The following is an 18,076-nucleotide window of genomic DNA, read 5'->3' as shown; positions in this document are numbered from 1 at the left end:
ACCAGCAAACTGATACCTGGGCCAGCAATGAACCAGCAACCGGATACCTGGGCCTGCAATGAACCAGCAACCTGATACCTGGACAGGGAGCGTGCAACCAGCCACCAGATACATGGGCCCACATGAACTAGCAACCTGATACCTGGACAGGCAGCGTGCAACCAGCAACCTGATACCTGGGCCAGCAATGAACCAGCAACTTGATACCTGGGCCTGCAATGAACCAGCAACCTGATACCTGGACAGGGAGTGTGCAACCAGCCACCAGATACATGGGCCCACATGAACTAGCAACCTAATACCTAGACATGCAGCGTGCAACCAGCAACCTGATACCTGGGCCAGCAATGAACCAGCAACCTGATACCTGGGCTTGCAATGAACCAGCAATCTGATTCCTGGGCCTGCAATGAACCAGCAACCTGATACCTGGGCCTGCAATGAACCAGCAACCTGATACCTGGACAGGCAGCATGCAACCAGCCACCAGATACATGGGCCAACATGAACTAGCAACCTGATACCTGAACAGGCAGCATGCAACCAGCAACCTGATACCTGGGCCAGCAATGAACCGGCACCCGGAAACCTGAGCCAGCAATGAACTAGCAACCTGATACATGGACCGACAGTGAACCAGCAACTGGATACCCGGGCCCTCAATGAACCAGCAACCTGATACCTGGACCCGCAGTGAACTAGCGACTTGATACCTGGACAGGCAGCGTGCAACCAGCAACCCGATACGTGGACTCGCAATGAACCAGCAACCCGATACCTGGGTCCGCAATGAACCAGCAACTTGATACCTGGGCCCACAATGAATCAGCAACCGGATACCTGGACAGGCAGCGTGCAACCAGCAACCTGATACCTGGGCCTGCAATGAACCAGCAACCCGATACCTGTGTCCGCAATGACCCAGCAACCAGAAACCTGGGCCTGCAAGGAACCAGCAACTTGATGCCTGGGCCTGCATGGAACCAGCAACCTGATACCTGTGCCCGCAATGACCCAGCAACCAGAAACCTGGGCCTGCAAGGAACCAGCAACTTGATGCCTGGACCTGCATGGAACCCGCAACCTGATACATGGACAGGCAGTGTGCAACCAGCAACCTGATACCTGGACCCACAATGACTCAGCAACCTGATACCTCGGCCCTCAATGAACCAGCAACCTGATACATGGGCCCGCAATGAACCAGCAACTGATACCTGGGCCCACATGAACAAGCAACCTGGGCATGCATTGAACCATGAACCAGATACCTGGGCACACAATGAACAGATACTGCGGCCTGTTTTATAAACTTAATCCCACGCCCTTTACCATCTCTGGGGAAGGCTTGGGCTTGGGGCTGTTGTCACAGTAGAACATCTGCGAATACTTCACAAACACTTCAGGTGAGATGGGTAGATCAATGATCTAGGGACGGGGTGAAAGGAAGGTTAAGGGGAAGGGAACTTATCTGCACTGCTCTGGTCCGGACAGCAAGGTTAGTAGGTTGGAAAACATGAATGAATCTTACAGCAATTTCTAAAGGGAACCCCCGAGGATTTGTGGGTGCTCATTTCCCCCAGGACACTAGAAACATTCTAATATCAGAGATAACTTATTTGTACACATTGCCTGGCGCAGCCGGTCTTGTGTTGGGTTGTGCTATGAATAACAACGGAATAGTGCCACTCAGTGTATTTCAATGAGTTGGCGCAAAGATCCTCACTGAAGAACTAAGGTGCTGCACCCCTGCGATAAGTCTGAGATCAGCTAACACCGCCTCCTCGGCACTCCCACATTTTCGTGGAAACGTAAAGGTGGCTCCCCATTTTAAAGTTGCATACTAGTGGAGTAACTTTGGGGACAAGACATCTGAAGAACAGGTGCCCTGGCCAAATGAATGGGGACAAAATGGTGTGCCCTGAAAGTTATTCCAATATTGCAAAACAATTAGTTCGCAGTTCCAAACCCCACAGATTGCACTTGGACAACAGCCCCCTGCAAGATAAGGGCTGACGGAGGGGACCACTATGCACACAAAACACAATGAAGGTTGCGTTATGCGGTGTGGTATGGGTCTGCAATCTGCAATCGGGCTCTCCAGAGACTTTGGACTACAACTTCCATGATCCCTCACCAATATTATTATAATTATAATTAAGGTATTTATTGAGAACGGGCTAGCTTCGGAGAACTTGGATCACTTTACAAGTCATAGGGGGATGGGGGGTAGGGGGAGTACACAGTGAGGGGAGCAGATCGCAAGGAGTCCGTGCAAGGGAGTGGGGGTGCCAACAACGGGGGAGGGCGGAGAAATGGCTAGGCAGGCTAAGGTTGAAGGGAGGGAAAACATCTGGAGAGACAAAGGTTGGAGACCCCTGCGGTATGCCTGGACAGCGCCATTATCCAGGGCCTGTCGTTGCCATTAATAGAAGCATGACAGGGGACAAAATGGCGGATTATCAGCAGGAAAGGTCCAGATAGCAGAGCTTTCTGGGAGGCGGGGGGCGGGGCGGGGCACCATCAAACCGAGGAGACGCACGGGGGGGGGGGCTGCGCCGTCTCGACTCTATTTAATGACACTCTGCCGTCCTGAAAGGCAGGCATTCTCTTACCCGGAATAGTCTGTATCCGGCAGCACATAACAAAGGTTTTCCATCATCAGGAAAATAATGACGATATAATGGACACAGTAGTTTCCAATTTGAGAACTAAATGTATATATCCACAGAAAATGCAATATACAGGACAGCAGTCGTGCTGGGCTTTGAAAATCCTGAATTTCATGTAGCAGAGCCCTGTGCCAGGAACGTGTCTAAAGGGCTGTTTCTATACTTTTTAGACTGCAAGCCTAAATCAAGTGAAGTCGCACTTGGTTAAGGCATTTCTATTACATCAGTAGCCTATTAGAAGCCAGGATTAGGCAAGTAACCCTTAGGAGACTGCTTGGAAATAACATTGACCGTTTGATGTCACCAGGTGATAAAGGTAGGTCAAAAAGATCCCAGGAGGATGTGCTTTGGGCAGCTAGTGGGTGGAAATGGTCTTAGGGACTTGGTGGTCCTGGGCAGGCAATGGGAGGGCAACTAGTCAAACAACACCCACACGCTGTGTGTCCTTCCAGCCTCCAAGCTGTACTCCAGTATAAGAGTTTCAGTTTTTAGGTGGGTTCTTAAGCCAAAACTAACTCGACCTAATGCACAGGCTAGGAGAGGTGGATACCAGCCTTATATAAATCCTAAAGGCAAAATCAGAGTCACTGTGGTTTTACACTCACAGTTTGTAGACTGTATGTGGTTGTGTAATCCCATAGAATGGACAGCAGAACATTCCCTGTATTATCTAAATTATTGTCACATTAAGGTGAGTCAAAACAGCCATTTCTGTCTGCAAAAGTAGGCGTGAGAAAGGCAATTATTTGCAGAGGATTGTGATGCCGAAGTAATAATGTTAAAACCATATGAGTGCCTCTAGGGCATCCTACCCAAAGGGCAACCTTCTAAGGGCTTTGACTATTCCTGTTTGCCCCTGATCATGTGCCCAGCTAACCACCTACCTGTCTATTTACCCATTAGATTATTTTCTGTCTCCACGCCCTGCTCTATTCCATCTAGGATAACTAACCATACTTTCCCCTAGTTATCCTCTGCTCGTGCGCGACCACTCTAATCCTTCCTGTCCCCTAATCACTTCTGATGCTCTCCGCCAGGATCCTGTTGGTCTTCTAAATGCTCGATCAGTCTGCAACAAATCTCATTCTTGACTTATTTTTTCGTTATCATTTTCTCTGCTTAATCGAATCCCGGATCACCCCTGATAATTCTTTTTGACAGACCTGTGCGTCGTCTCATTTCTGCTCCTTTGCTCCTCTAGCTCCCAAACATTGGAACTCCCTTCCCCTCTCACTTTGCTGTATCTCATCTCTCTGTATTTTTCAATCGAACCTAAAAACTAGCTTTTCGCTTCTCCAGTCTGATTAATTTTCCTGCTACCCCCTCCCCCCCACTTCTGTTTTTACCATGTTTACATGTTATCTTGATTCCCCCCCATCACAGGGCTCCTCATGGGTTTGTTACCTGAAGGTGTGTTTGCTTTACTTTCTGTGCACACATCAGAATGGCAACGATGCTCTCTGTCACGAATAGGACATCACTACTGCCCGTCCCTGTGCCACTTTATTCACAAGAAGGCACAATAGTGACTATGGTCTGTACGTGCCTCAACGTACACCGATCAGCCCCGGACCGCCATCGCGAGAGCCGCCGGGCAGATGTTGGTTTTTAAAAAGCTCCTTAACACTGCGATTGTCAGAGCATGTGTTGTGGGTCACACTTCTATCTCAGTGCTTAATACACGCCACAAGCTCCAATTCTACAGCGACGGAAAGGGGGCTTCAGTGAAATGTCCGGTACAACGTTTATTCATCACCAGGGATTTTTTTCACCGAGTTTTTTGCTGCCAATTTTTGGCCGAAAAAAACGAATCGAAAAATATGGGCGGGGGTGAATGGATATAAGGGGTTGGGGGGTGGGGTTACAGATAGTAAATAACTGGGAGGGGGGTTGTTGAGGGGGAACCCCTCCAATTAAAAAAATTAAAATGAGTTTTTTTCGGGCAAAAATCGGTGTAAACAAACTGCGAAAAAAACCTGGCGATGGAAATGACATAGAAGCAAATGTACATATCGAGTATACGCAGAACTCGCTGTCCAACTCTGATCAACATATGAAAATGTTGCTCTAGGACAGTGGGCTGCAACCTTCGGCACTACATAAGTGGTGGACTACACAGCCATCAGCCCTAGACAATATAACCAATGGTGAGGGATCATGGGGGTCATAGTCCAAAACAGCTGGAAAGCCACGGGTTACAGACCCCTGGTCTAAGAGCGCCCGCTTTTGACTCCATGATTCTCCTCCTGTCTGAATGTCGACACAACATTGCCCATCAATAATGTCGGCATGCACTTGACATGCCCAAGCCATGTTCAAAGCTAGTCTTACTCCAGCCCAAGCATATTTGTGGACAAGTGTTTGGTGGTGGACATGCGTGCCGACAATATCTAATCTATTTTGGGGACACTAGACCATTGCTGGTTTTATCATTGCATTCTGGGACTTGTAGTCCTGATGTAATGCTGGAATAACTGCATGGAATGCACCTCAAATCACTTTTGCACTGGGGTCATCTTCTTCCCTAGTTCCCATCATGACCTATTCAGGGCCAAGGCCTTGACCATCGTCCCCAGCATGAAGGACGTCTAATTTCTTCAAGAAGTGCTTTAATGTTCTCACCTACAGTCCAAGCTAATTTAGGGACAGGTTCTTGAAGGTGAAACACACAATAAAACAAGTCAAATTATTCCAGGTGCTCCCATCCTAACACAAGTTCTAAATGGTGGCGCCCATCAGCGTGCACTCAGCACTTATACTAAGTCTGGTTTCATTTTTTATGCAAACTCAAGTGGAAGCTCATTTGGAAATAGGTTTTTAATTGTGGGTTGGGTCAGTTTCTGTTAATGTCGGTATTATGGTGGAAAGGGCGCGCACATAATCCAGATTACACATGGGGAGATGTGCGAGTGGAGACTGCAAACGGACAGTCAATGATACCAGCACGTTGCCTCCAGTGGAGGAAGTGACATGTTTACAAGCGAGGCTAGTTAATGCCCACCCAGGAAGGGACATTTCCAAGGTTGGAGATGGGCGTTTCCTTATATTCGGTTTTCTAGCCATACATACCCCTACTGGCCATGCCAAGCACCATACGCATGATGGCAACACTTGGCATTCTAGCTTTTGTTGATAAATTACTGTGAGATGTCATAGGCCGCAAGGCGCACAATGTGAGAGGTCATAGGCCGCAAGGCGCACAATGTGAGATGTCATAGACCGCAAGGCGCGCAATGTGAGAGGTCATAGGCCGCAAGGCGCACAATGTGAGAGGTCATAGGCCCAAGGCGTGCAATGTGAGAGGTCATAGACCGCAAGGCGCACAATGTGAGAGGTCATAGGCCGCAAGGCGCACAATGTGAGACGTCATAGGCCGCAAGGTGCGCAATGTGAGACGTCATAGGCCGCAAGGCGCGCAATGTGAGACGTCATAGGCCGCAAGGCCCACAATGTGAGATGTCATAGGCCGCAAGGCGCGCCATGTGAGACGTCATAGGCCGCAAGGCGCACAATGTGAGACGTCATATGCACAATTTGAGACGTCATAGGCCTCAAGGCGCACAATGTGAGACGTCATAGGCCGCAAGGTGCGCAATGTGAGACGTCATAGGCCGCAAGGCGCGCAATGTGAGACGTCATAGGCCTCAAGGCGCACAATGTGAGACGTCATAGGCCGCAAGGTGCGCAATGTGAGACGTCATAGGCCGCAAGGCGCGCAATGTGAGACGTCATAGGCCGCAAGGCGCGCAATGTGAGACGTCATAGGCCGCAAGGCGCGCAATGTGAGACGTCATAGGCCGCAAGGCGCGCAATGTGAGACGTCATAGGCCGCAAGGTGCGCAATGTGAGACGTCATAGACCGCAAGGCGCGCAATGTGAGAGGTCATAGGCCGCAAGGCGCGCAATGTGAGATGTCATAGGCCCAAGGCGTGCAATGTGAGAGGTCATAGACCGCAAGGCGCGCAATGTGAGAGGTAATAGGCCGCAAGGCGCGCAATGTGAGAGGTCATAGGCCGCAAGGCGCGCAATGTGAGACGTCATAGGCCGCAAGGCGCGCAATGTGAGACGTCATAGGCCGCAAGGCGCGCAATGTGAGACGTCATAGGCCGCAAGGTGCGCAATGTGAGACGTCATAGGCCGCAAGGCGCGCAATGTGAGACGTCATAGGCCGCAAGGTGCGCAATGTGAGACGTCATAGGCCGAAAGGTGCGCAATGTGAGACGTCATAGGCCGCAAGGTGCGCAATGTGAGACGTCATAGGCCGCAAGGCCCACAATGTGAGAGGTCATAGGCCGCAAGGCGCGCCATGTGAGATGTCATAGGCCGCAAGGTGCGCAATGTGAGACGTCATAGGCCGCAAGGTGCGCAATGTGAGACATCATAGGCCGCAAGGCGCACAATGTGAGACGTCATAGGCCGCAAGGTGCGCAATGTGAGACGTCATAGGCCGCAAGGTGCGCAATGTGAGACATCATAGGCCGCAAGGTGCGCAATGTGAGAGGTCATAGGCCGCAAGGCGCGCAATGTGAGACGTCATAGGCCGCAAGGCGCGCAATGTGAGACGTCATAGGCCGCAAGGTGCGCAATGTGAGACGTCATAGACCGCAAGGCGCGCAATGTGAGAGGTCATAGGCCGCAAGGCGCACAATGTGAGATGTCATAGGCCCAAGGCGTGCAATGTGAGAGGTCATAGACCGCAAGGCGCGCAATGTGAGAGGTCATAGGCCGCAAGGCGCACAATGTGAGAGGTCATAGGCCGCAAGGCGCACAATGTGAGACGTCATAGGCCGCAAGGCGCGCAATGTGAGACGTCATAGGCCGCAAGGCGCACAATGTGAGACGTCATAGGCCGCAAGGTGCGCAATGTGAGACGTCATAGGCCGCAAGGCGCGCAATGTGAGACGTCATAGGCCGCAAGGTGCGCAATGTGAGACATCATAGGCCGCAAGCTGCACAATGTGAGACGTCATAGGCCGCAAGGCGCACAATGTGAGACGTCATAGGCCGCAAGGTGCGCAATGTGAGACGTCATAGGCCGCAAGGTGCGCAATGTGAGACATCATAGGCCGCAAGGCGCACAATGTGAGACGTCATAGGCCCCAAGGTGCGCAATGTGAGACATCATAGGCCGCAAGGCGCACAATGTGAGACGTCATAGGCCGCAAGGCCCACAATCTGAGACGTGATAGGCCGCAAGGTGCGCAATGTGAGACGTCATAGGCCCAAGGCGTGCAATGTGAGAGGTCATAGACCGCAAGGTGCACAATGTGAGACGTCATAGGCCGCAAGGCCCACAATCTGAGACGTGATAGGCCGCAAGGTGCGCAATGTGAGACGTCATAGGCCCAAGGCGTGCAATGTGAGAGGTCATAGACCGCAAGGTGCACAATGTGAGACGTCATAGGCCGCAAGGTGCGCAATGTGAGACGTCATAGGCCGCAAGGTGCGCAATGTGAGACGTCATAGGCCGCAAGGTGCGCAATGTGAGACGTCATAGGCCGCAAGGCGCACAATGTGAGACGTCATAGGCCGCAAGGTGCGCAATGTGAGACGTCATAGGCCGCAAGGTGCGCAATGTGAGACATCATAGGCCGCAAGGCGCACAATGTGAGACGTCATAGGCCCCAAGGTGCGCAATGTGAGACATCATAGGCCGCAAGGCGCACAATGTGAGACGTCATAGGCCGCAAGGCCCACAATCTGAGACGTGATAGGCCGCAAGGTGCGCAATGTGAGACGTCATAGGCCCAAGGCGTGCAATGTGAGAGGTCATAGACCGCAAGGTGCACAATGTGAGACGTCATAGGCCGCAAGGCCCACAATCTGAGACGTGATAGGCCGCAAGGTGCGTAATGTGAGACGTCATAGGCCCAAGGCGTGCAATGTGAGAGGTCATAGACCGCAAGGTGCACAATGTGAGACGTCATAGGCCGCAAGGTGCGCAATGTGAGACGTCATAGGCCGCAAGGTGCGCAATGTGAGACGTCATAGGCCGCAAGGTGCGCAATGTGAGACGTCATAGGCCGCAAGGTGCGCAATGTGAGATGTCATAGGCCGCAAGGTGCGCAATGTGAGACGTCATAGGCCGCAAGGTGCGCAATGTGAGACGTCATAGGCCGCAAGGTGCGCAATGTGAGACGTCATAGGCCGCAAGGTGCGCAATGTGAGATGTCATAGGCCGCACGGTGCGCAATGTGAGACGTCATAGGCCGCAAGGTGCGCAATGTGAGACGTCATAGGCCGCAAGGTGCGCAATGTGAGACGTCATAGGCCGCAAGGTGCGCAATGTGAGACGTCATAGGCCGCAAGGTGCGCAATGTGAGATGTCATAGGCCGCAAGGCCCACAATGTGAGACGTCATAGGCCGCAAGGTGCGCAATGTGAGACGTCATAGGCCGCAAGGTGCGCAATGTGAGACGTCATAGGCCGCAAGGTGCGCAATGTGAGACGTCATATGCCGCAAGGCCCACAATGTGAGAGGTCATAGGCCGCAAGGCGCGCCATGTGAGATGTCATAGGCCGCAAGGTGCGCAATGTGAGACGTCATAGGCCGCAAGGTGCGCAATGTGAGACATCATAGGCCGCAAGGCACACAATGTGAGACGTCATAGGCCGCAAGGTGCGCAATGTGAGACGTCATAGGCCGCAAGGTGCGCAATGTGAGACATCATAGGCCGCAAGCCGCACAATGTGAGACGTCATAGGCCGCAAGGTGCACAATGTGAGACGTCATAGGCCGCAAGGTGCACAATGTGAGACGTCATAGGCCGCAAGGTGCGCAATGTGAGAGGTCATAGGCCGCAAGGCGCGCAATGTAAGACGTCATAGGCCGCAAGGTGCACAATGTGAGATTAACTCAAGTGTATTGTCACTAGAAATGCGAAGGTGGGTAGGTAGTACATTTGTAGAGCGCACTGCTCGCCTCGAAGGAGGCATTGAGGTACTAAAGAGGTAAGGTACCGGAGCCAGTAGGGAAAACACATCTAACACGCGCATCCACGGTTCAGAGAAGGAATTGGGCTGGAACAAGACGGAGCTGCGAACTGGCAACCATTGTCTTGCTGGAACACCACTCCATGCAGTGGAGTAACTTTGCTGAAAATGTTTCGGGGGTGTGGGGGGGGGGACATGCCATCTAAATGAAAGGGGTCTCTGCCAAATGAGTGGGACAAAAAAAAATAGTGTGCCACAACATTTGCGGGGACAAACACTCTTGCCCCCTGCCCTAGAATTAGGCCCCGGACTCCATATAGACTCGAGCCCCAAACCCCCAAGCTGAGGGAGCTCTGACCCGACTGCCGTGATGTTGTGCAGGGCAACTCTTCACAATCTGCCTCTGAAAGTTGTCATTTGCTCACCAGGACAGCTGAAACTCATACAATGAAACTGTCCAAAGCTGTATCAATGTCTCATGCTTTGCACACATTTTACTGTCAGGGTGACTATCTTGACAGATGAAATGAGCACCATTCCCAGTGTGCTTTGCATGCTCAGAAGGAATGCACACTGAAATTACTATCACAGACACGTTTGATAAATTGGTGGTCATTCATATGTTCCCAAAATGCACTTTGTTTTAATGCAAAGCAGCCAGCATTCTATATTCAGGGCACCCACAGTATTCGACACCTAGCTCTGCCCCTCAGTCCCGCCCACACCACTGACAATCTGCCGCCCCTGCCTGCTACGTCCACTCCCGCATCCAAAGGCGGTGCAGGGGGAGAGTTCCCCCTGTAAACTGTATCCATTTCCAGCACTGTGTGTTTACACAAATCCCTCTACCCCAACATAAAGTAACGGAGGCAGAACTGTTGCTTATGACTTACCTCCGGCCTCGGAGAGACGACAGTCTGTCCCGATGAAGCAGTCTGTACGCTTGCTTTCTCCATTTGGGGTAACTCAGCCATGCCCCGTGCTGGAGACTGCGACCGCCCGCCACCCCAGAGGGGAGACTGTGAACGCATGGGCGACTGAGAGCGTAGCGGCGACTGCGAGCGCCGTGGAGACGTCCCTGGCTCCACCATAACTCGCTCCAGCCCAGGCCGCTGTAGGCCATAGTAAGGGTGACGCTGGCAGTTGCTTAGGCCGTCGTGTAGGACTTGAATCGGGATGTACCCAGGGCGAAGTTGCGGGTAGGTCACGCTGCCTTCCTTCGAACCCTCCCGGAACGGGCCATTGGGCAAAGGTTGGTTCTCCTAAAACAAGTAAGAAAAAAAATAATCACATCAATCCAGCAAATAAATTAAACTAAAGGAGTAAACAAAAAAACAGTTTCAACTCTGCTTTAAGTTAAAACTCTGCATTGGTCCTTCAAAATCATTACTGCAGCAGAAAGAGACCATGCGGTTTCTTCCCTGATCCCGACACAAAAACTCTTTAGAATTTTGTGCACAAAAATACCCATTGGCCAAATCTCTAAACTTTTTTTAGCACAAGTGATAAAATGCCAGTTTGCACTGAAATGCACATTTTATTTATACGGAGGTAGGAGCAATGCTGTTTTGATCACAAAAGAACGTAAAATAGATGAGAAATCAGAATCGCATCACAAATTCACAAACGGAATTCCCTTTGAAATGAACAGAAAATCTTCACATTCCTTGGCGCCTGTTTGGTACAGGCACAGGGGGAGGCGCAGTGCATGACGGGCCATTGCCAGCTCTATCATGCATTTTGTTTGAACTGTGACAGCAGCGTTATAAAAGGCTGCAGCCAGAAGGGCATTTCTATCTTCCAAACAGGGACAGAAATGGTTTTTTTGGGCTTACTTTCCACAATGACAGGCCTCTCACGGACGCTTCTTGTGCAACCACAGCACCCAAGGGGTGCTGGGAGGCAGTTGCACATCCGTGTCCTGAGCACGCTCCCAACTCTAATGTTAGCAAGCGGGCTTGCCAGTGCATGATTTGCACTGCAGCTTTGCCCCCTGGTAGGCACTGGTCACCTTTATGGATAAGATCTGCGCATTTCTAAAATGAATGCAAATTAAAAACCGCATCCTCTGCGCTATTTTAATTTGCGTTCCTTTTTGAGAATCTTCCACCCAGTATTTTTCTACCCACCCACGACTGGCACTTCCTTGTGTGTGCGTGTGTGTGTGTGTGTGTATGTGTTAGCAATTTAGCAAAAAAGCATGCATATAGCTGGAAAATGTCATTTAACCGGGCTATCCACGGGCCTAACAAGTGCAAGGGTCTGCCCTTGGGCAAAGGGTGAACTCCTCCACGGCTCAGGGGTAGCGAAAAACAAAGAATTGTTTGAAAAAAGGAAAAGGTCCCCCACTTCTGCATATCCGTGTAATCCAGCACATTCATAGATGTTCGAGCTCACAAGCCCAACATTTAGGTCCTTGGATAAAGTTATTTAATTTTTTGTGCCTGGGAATTACGCCGCAGGCGTAATGACGGATCTGAAAGAGGGGGGTGGGTAAGGTTAGTGGGGAGGGATGGAAAATTCAAGACCACTATGCTGCACGGTTGGTGCATGCAGACCGGCACGCTGCGCGCTGCGTGGAGGCGGAGACTATGATAAGCAAGTTGATTGTAGCGCTGCTGTGGCTGTTGGGAGGGTATATTTCGTTTCTGCGTGAGAATGATTGGTGTGTTTGCGTATAGTTTGAGCACGAGGTTGCGAATGTTAATGCAGGGAGGTTATTGAAGGGCCCAGTGGCCAACTTGGAGAATCCATCCAGTGTGGCGATGGCAACGCCTCTTGGAAGGAAACACTCAGGCTAGGGTCCTTGTCCTTAGGGATGATTAGGGTTTCAAGAACTTCCCCTTTTTGGATACCGCACCTTTCTTTTGCTCGCCTATGGCTTGCTTTTTTCTGGGGCTTCCCTGTGTCCCCATTCTCCTTCTCCTCCCATCCCCACATAACTAACTAATCCTCCCCCGATCCCACACCCTCCCTCCCCCGCTTTCAAGATTTGATGCAGTGATCCCATTTCAATTTAAGGGAGTTCTTGCTCTTTATGGTTTATAGTTATTCCATCGACAGCCAAAGCACTTAATGTATACCATCTATAAAAATTAAAATAAAAAAAAATAAAAAAATCATCTAATGCATTCTTTTCATTTTTTAATGGGGGGTGCCCCCCACACCACTTTTTTAACCTTTAAAACTCTTTTTTTATGAAACGAAACCCTTTACTATCTAAAAAAAAAATGCATTAGATGCATTTTTTTAGATGCTTTTTATTTAGATGCTTTTATTTTTAGATGGTAAGGCTGTCGATGCTTTGGTTGTCGATGCAATGACCGGATGGCGCTCTATCATTAGCCCTAACTCAGACACCCCGTTGTGGGCTGGTAACGGCGGCAGTGGACAGTGTGCTGCAACGGGTCCTGGAGGAGTCCTGTATGAGAGTGGGGGAACAGAGTGGAAGACATTGGGCCTCATTCAAGTATCCCGGTGCGTGTAAAATGATGGTAATGCGGGGGTTATTCCATTACTGCTACATTCCCGCACCACTGGTTGGTGGAAAGGTGGATATGATATGATAGGTTATTTATAACCGGCTTAATACCCAGAGGTTTCTAAGCGCGGACCCCGGAATCGAACCTGTAGTACTCCCTGTTGTCTTGCTTCCAAGGCGAGCGCGTTGCCCCTGAGCTATCCTCCCAGTGATTTGTCTACAAAAAGATTAAGGTAAATCCTCCACATTAACACCAAAAATGGGCAAAACCAGCATAGTTTCTGCCGGCGGAGCTACGGCCAGCAGTAATTCTGCCAAAATCCCCATGGAGTCCTGCGGACTCCGAAAATGGGGATTGCCACTGCTCTACGACCACCTGCAATCCCACGGTAAATCCAATGGACCAAGTGGTGGAAACGGTAATCGGGTTTGGGAGTCATTGGGCCAATTTACTCCCGAATTACCACCAAACCTATAACAAGGCCCAGCAGTGGGTACGGAGTAGGTGGTGGGTGAGAATAGTGCCCGCGGAGAGTTCGCGGCAGGGATTTCAGAGAGGGCTGAGTCCTGGTGCAGTCCCTAGGAACAAGTCGCCATGTGGCACGGTCGAGGCGCGGTATCCAGGTGTTCTGACTTGAGTGTCGTGTAGACCGATGAGACCTCCGTCCCCAAGTGACGCACAGGGGAACGAAATAGAAACCCGCTGTGCGACCCTTGAGGCCACAGGTGAGAGATGTCTTCCCAGATCCACGGAGCCTCTGGAACACCGATGCTGCTGTCAAGAAGGAAGGAGGTTAAGTACCAGGCAATCACAATACAGGCAGGTAAACAAAAGAATCTAAAGTGTCTTACCTATCTGGTGTAAGGGAGACCCAGGTAACCTAGTAGGGAGGTTCGAGGCTCATGAGATGCGGCGGTCCCCGGAATAGTAGAACCGCAGGTTAGCGTGGATGAAGGGTAGCCACCTGTGGGAGTCAGGACTTGACTTGAATCCCCAGTAGGGAAAAGGCGTAGAAGATCAGCAAGGTACCAAGGGATGATCCAAAGCCAAGTCGAGGTGCAGTCCAAATATCCGGCAACAGGTAAACAGTTCCAAGCAAAAGTACCAAGGGGTGTCCAAGGGAGTCCGAGATAGAGTTCCGTGATCAAGGAGCAAGTTGTAACGCCAAACAGTGTCCGAAGCCAGCTGAGAAGCAATGAGCGTTCTGTCTCTCAGACCTTTATACTGATCGCCCCTGGGTCACGTGACTTCTCTGGATCATGTGACGCCCACCAAGATCACATGGGGAACGCCGTAGTGTATCACGTGACTGGCGTGAGGACGTGAGGCCGCCCTTTCTGCTATACGTTCTCCAAGGTAGTTGCCAATGCAGAAAGGGTTGCAATCGAGCCCGTACAAGGGTACGGAGCTTTCGGTTCTGTGGCTTCACCGAATCACTTGAGCCTCGAAGCTTGGGAGGAGATGTTGGGGGAATGTGAGCAGTGTTCTGATGTGTCGTGGCCTGGTGTGCAGAGGATCGCCTAACATAGCCCCCCCCAACGGCCCACGACCCCGTGGGCAGGACGGATGATCCCTATGGAAGCGGGCTACCAACCGCGGGGCGTTCACATCAGATGCAGAAACCCACGAACGCTCCTCCGGGCCGTAACCCGTCCAATCCACCAGATACTGGAGCCTACCCCTAAACCATCTAGAACCCAAAATGGCCGATACCTCAAAAACATCAGGAGAGGTCAAGGACACCGGCGCAACAGGGGTACGAAGACGGACTGAGTCAGGACAGGGTTTGACGAGGGAGACATGAAACACAGGATAGATACGCCAAGAGCTGGGGAGGACTAGACGGAAAGCCACCGGATTAACAACCTGTGAGATCACATACGGCCCGACAAAGCGAGGCAGCAATTTCCGGCAACCCACTAGGCGAAGATGTCGGGAAGATAACCAGACCCTAGAACCCACCACCAGAGGGGGAGCAGCACGACGTTTGCCATCCACACGGGCCTTCATAGAGGCCTTTGCTTCAGTGAGATGAACCACTGTGCTCGCATGAATAGCAGAAAGATCCCTAAGACATGTCGTGGCCGCAGGATTCGAAGAACCAGAGGCATCAGGGACCGGCAAAACCTTGGGATGTTGACCATAGAGGGCGTAAAAAGGAGAATAACCAGTAGCTGAATGAGCCGCATTGTTATACGCGAACTCCGCAAGCCGCAAAACGGCCAACCAAGAGGACTGATGTTGCAATATGAGGCAACGAAGGTACTGTTCCATCGATTGATTCGTCCTTTCGGTCTGACCATCGGTCTCCGGATGATAGGCCGAAGAATACCTCGTATCAATGCCCAATAGTTTCGTCAAGGATCTCCAAAACCGAGAGGTGAACTGTGAACCTCGATCGGAAACAATGACCGAAGGGAGGCCGAATAGCATAAACACATGTTCAAAAAACAAGTCCGCCAAGACAGGGGCCGAAGGGATGCCTTTGCAAGGAACAAAACGGGCCATTTTTGTGAACGTGTCCACCACTACCCAGATGGTATCGAAGCCTTTCGACTTGGGGAGATCGGTAACGAAATCCATTGTCAATGTATGCCAGGGCCTGGGAGGTACCGGAAGCGGAAGCAACAACCCAATCGGTCGACCCCTTTGATGTTTAGCCTGAGCACATACCGCACAAGATCTGACATAACACTCCACATCGCGCTTCATAGAAGGCCACCAACACCAACGCTTGAGAAGGTCTAAAGTGCGCTCTTGTCCGGGATGGGCATTAAAGGGGGCGTCATGAGACCACTCAAGGGCAAGATTACGTGTATCAGGTGTAGGAAGGAACAGGCGTTCATGTACGAAAGGTAAACCATCAGAATATACCGGATCCCATTCTCGTAACTGGTCAGAATGATCGCTAGTCCAGGATCGAACCGAGTCTATCAGTGACAATGAGGGAGTACAGAGACAGATCACATGACTCTTTTCGAGAACAGTGTCGGGGAATGTAGGCAATTGGACCCCCCCGGGGAACGTGACAAGGCATCCGCCTTCCCATGCGCCGTTCCAGGACGGTGCATAATACGGAAGTCAAAGGAGGAAAAGAAAAGATGCCATCGGACCTGTCTGCTATTAATGCATTTCAGGGAGGCCAAATCCTGTAGGTTCCGATGATCGGAGTATACTGTGACAGGATACTTAGCCCCCAGAAGATGATGACGCCAAACACGGAACGCGTCCATGACCGCCAAGAGTTCTTTTTCCGTAACGGTATAATGAGACTCAGTACTGGAAAACTTACGGGAGTGGAATGCCACTGGATGTAATTTGCCGGTATTAGGACAAGTTTGTGACAGCACAGCCCCGAGGGCAAAGGAAGAGGCATCTGCCTCGACTATGAACGGAAGATCCGGATTGGGGTGTTGGAGTACCGGTGCGGTAGTAAAGGCGGTTTTCAGAGTCTCAAAAGCCTCCTGCTGTTCTCTCTGCCACTGATATGGTACCCGAGGACTAGTCAGGGCCGTGAGTGGGGCTACAATCGTGGAAAAGGAAGAGATGAAACGCCTATAGAAGTTGGCGAATCCTAAAAAGGCCTGCAAGGACTTGAGTGTTTGAGGTACTGGCCAATCTAAGACTGCTTTGACCTTAGACTCGTTCATGGATAACGCCCCAGGGGTGATGTGGAAACCCAAAAACTCAACAGAGGTCTTATGGAACTGACATTTCTCGGGTTTGGCAAATAAGGAATGTTTGCTTAAACAGGTTAATTGTTACACCTTTGCACCGGTGGTCGCTTTGGCGACAGCATCGGGTGTACAACACAATGCATTCCTACTCACCCAAGATGGCGGACGCCTCTGAATCTGATTGTGAAGCTCCCGCTGCAGAGGTTGCACGTTGTTTTCCTTCACGCCGCGACGATCATGTGACTCCATATAACCCGACCAGGAAGTTAAGCAAATGCGTCGCTACTCTCCAGATCGGCGCTTCGTAAGTTCGTTCCTAGGGAATCTGTTTCATGTTCCGTCCTCCTATCTATAGTTTTCTGTATCTAACTAACTGTGCTCTCTGCCCTTTCCTCCATTAGGCCATTTTCCGGACTCCGTCTGCTCACCTCCTCTCCCCTAAGGTCCGCTTCCAACCTAAAGAGTGAGTCTTGAGGGTTTATAGTTCCGTTCAATCCTCTCCCCATTCTTAGCTCAAATACTAACATCCGCTTCGGGTTTCCGGAAACTCTCTCTCTTTCCTCGTAGGACTCACCCCCTTCCCGAAGACTTTACACCGACTTCTCGAATCTCTCAACTCCATACCCGGAGTAAGTTAACATAGCTATTCGTATCAACAACAGACGATCGAAAGTGGAGAAAACTTACCTCTCCTTTCTTCCGTCCAGGACCAGCTTCGTCTGCACCGGATCTTTTGAAGGGAAGCTGGCTGATTCATCCTGAAGGTCTACAGTATCCTGTCATTACAACACAGGGTTTTTCTTCCCCAGGAGGGTTTTCCCTGGGGACTGTGGTTCCTCCTCAGCTGAAGCTAACGGCTGGGAGGGAGCAGGGTTTCCCGGGAAGCCTTCACTATCTGCCTTGTTGCTGGTACGGAGTCCGCCCGCTGCCCAGGTTAGTGAACTGCATAATTGTTCTGTCTCATATTGGACGCATTGTAATAGTTAGCGACGCCCAAATATAGGAAATATCCTATCACAGGCTCTTGTGCAGACGGTGGACTCCGATGGAGCAACAAATGCAACAATTGATGGCTGCTATGCAGTCTATGTCTCTGGAGATGCAATCTCTAAAACAAGACAATGCTCAGTTAAGACAACAGGTCGCTCGAGCGTTTTCAGAAACTCCTCCTTATGCCTTGCATACCGATAAGTATGACGGAAACCCGCACAAACTCAAGGAGTTCCTGGATAGTTGCCTGGTTCAGTTTACCTTCAAAGCACGTTTTTTCCCTTCTGATAAGGACAAAGTAGGTTATCTGATATCCCACTTG

The 18,076-nt window shown here is 50.8% G+C and overlaps 1 protein-coding gene across 1 annotated transcript in view; it reads right to left on the bottom strand.

Annotated features, from left to right (window-relative positions):
• Positions 1-18,076, bottom strand: part of BAG3 (BAG cochaperone 3) — a 140,263-nt gene that overhangs the window by 14,211 nt on the left and 107,976 nt on the right. The window contains exon 2 of the mRNA XM_069611941.1: positions 10,499-10,867. Within this exon, the coding sequence (XP_069468042.1) occupies positions 10,499-10,867 (369 nt within the window). The remainder of the gene's footprint in view (positions 1-10,498; positions 10,868-18,076) is intronic.

The sequence above is a fragment of the Ambystoma mexicanum genome, chromosome 8, assembly GCF_040938575.1.
Source record: "Ambystoma mexicanum isolate Mex_15411 chromosome 8, UKY_AmexF1_1, whole genome shotgun sequence".
Taxonomy (NCBI): domain Eukaryota; kingdom Metazoa; phylum Chordata; class Amphibia; order Caudata; family Ambystomatidae; genus Ambystoma; species Ambystoma mexicanum.
This window is presented reverse-complemented; position numbering and strand designations above follow the sequence as displayed.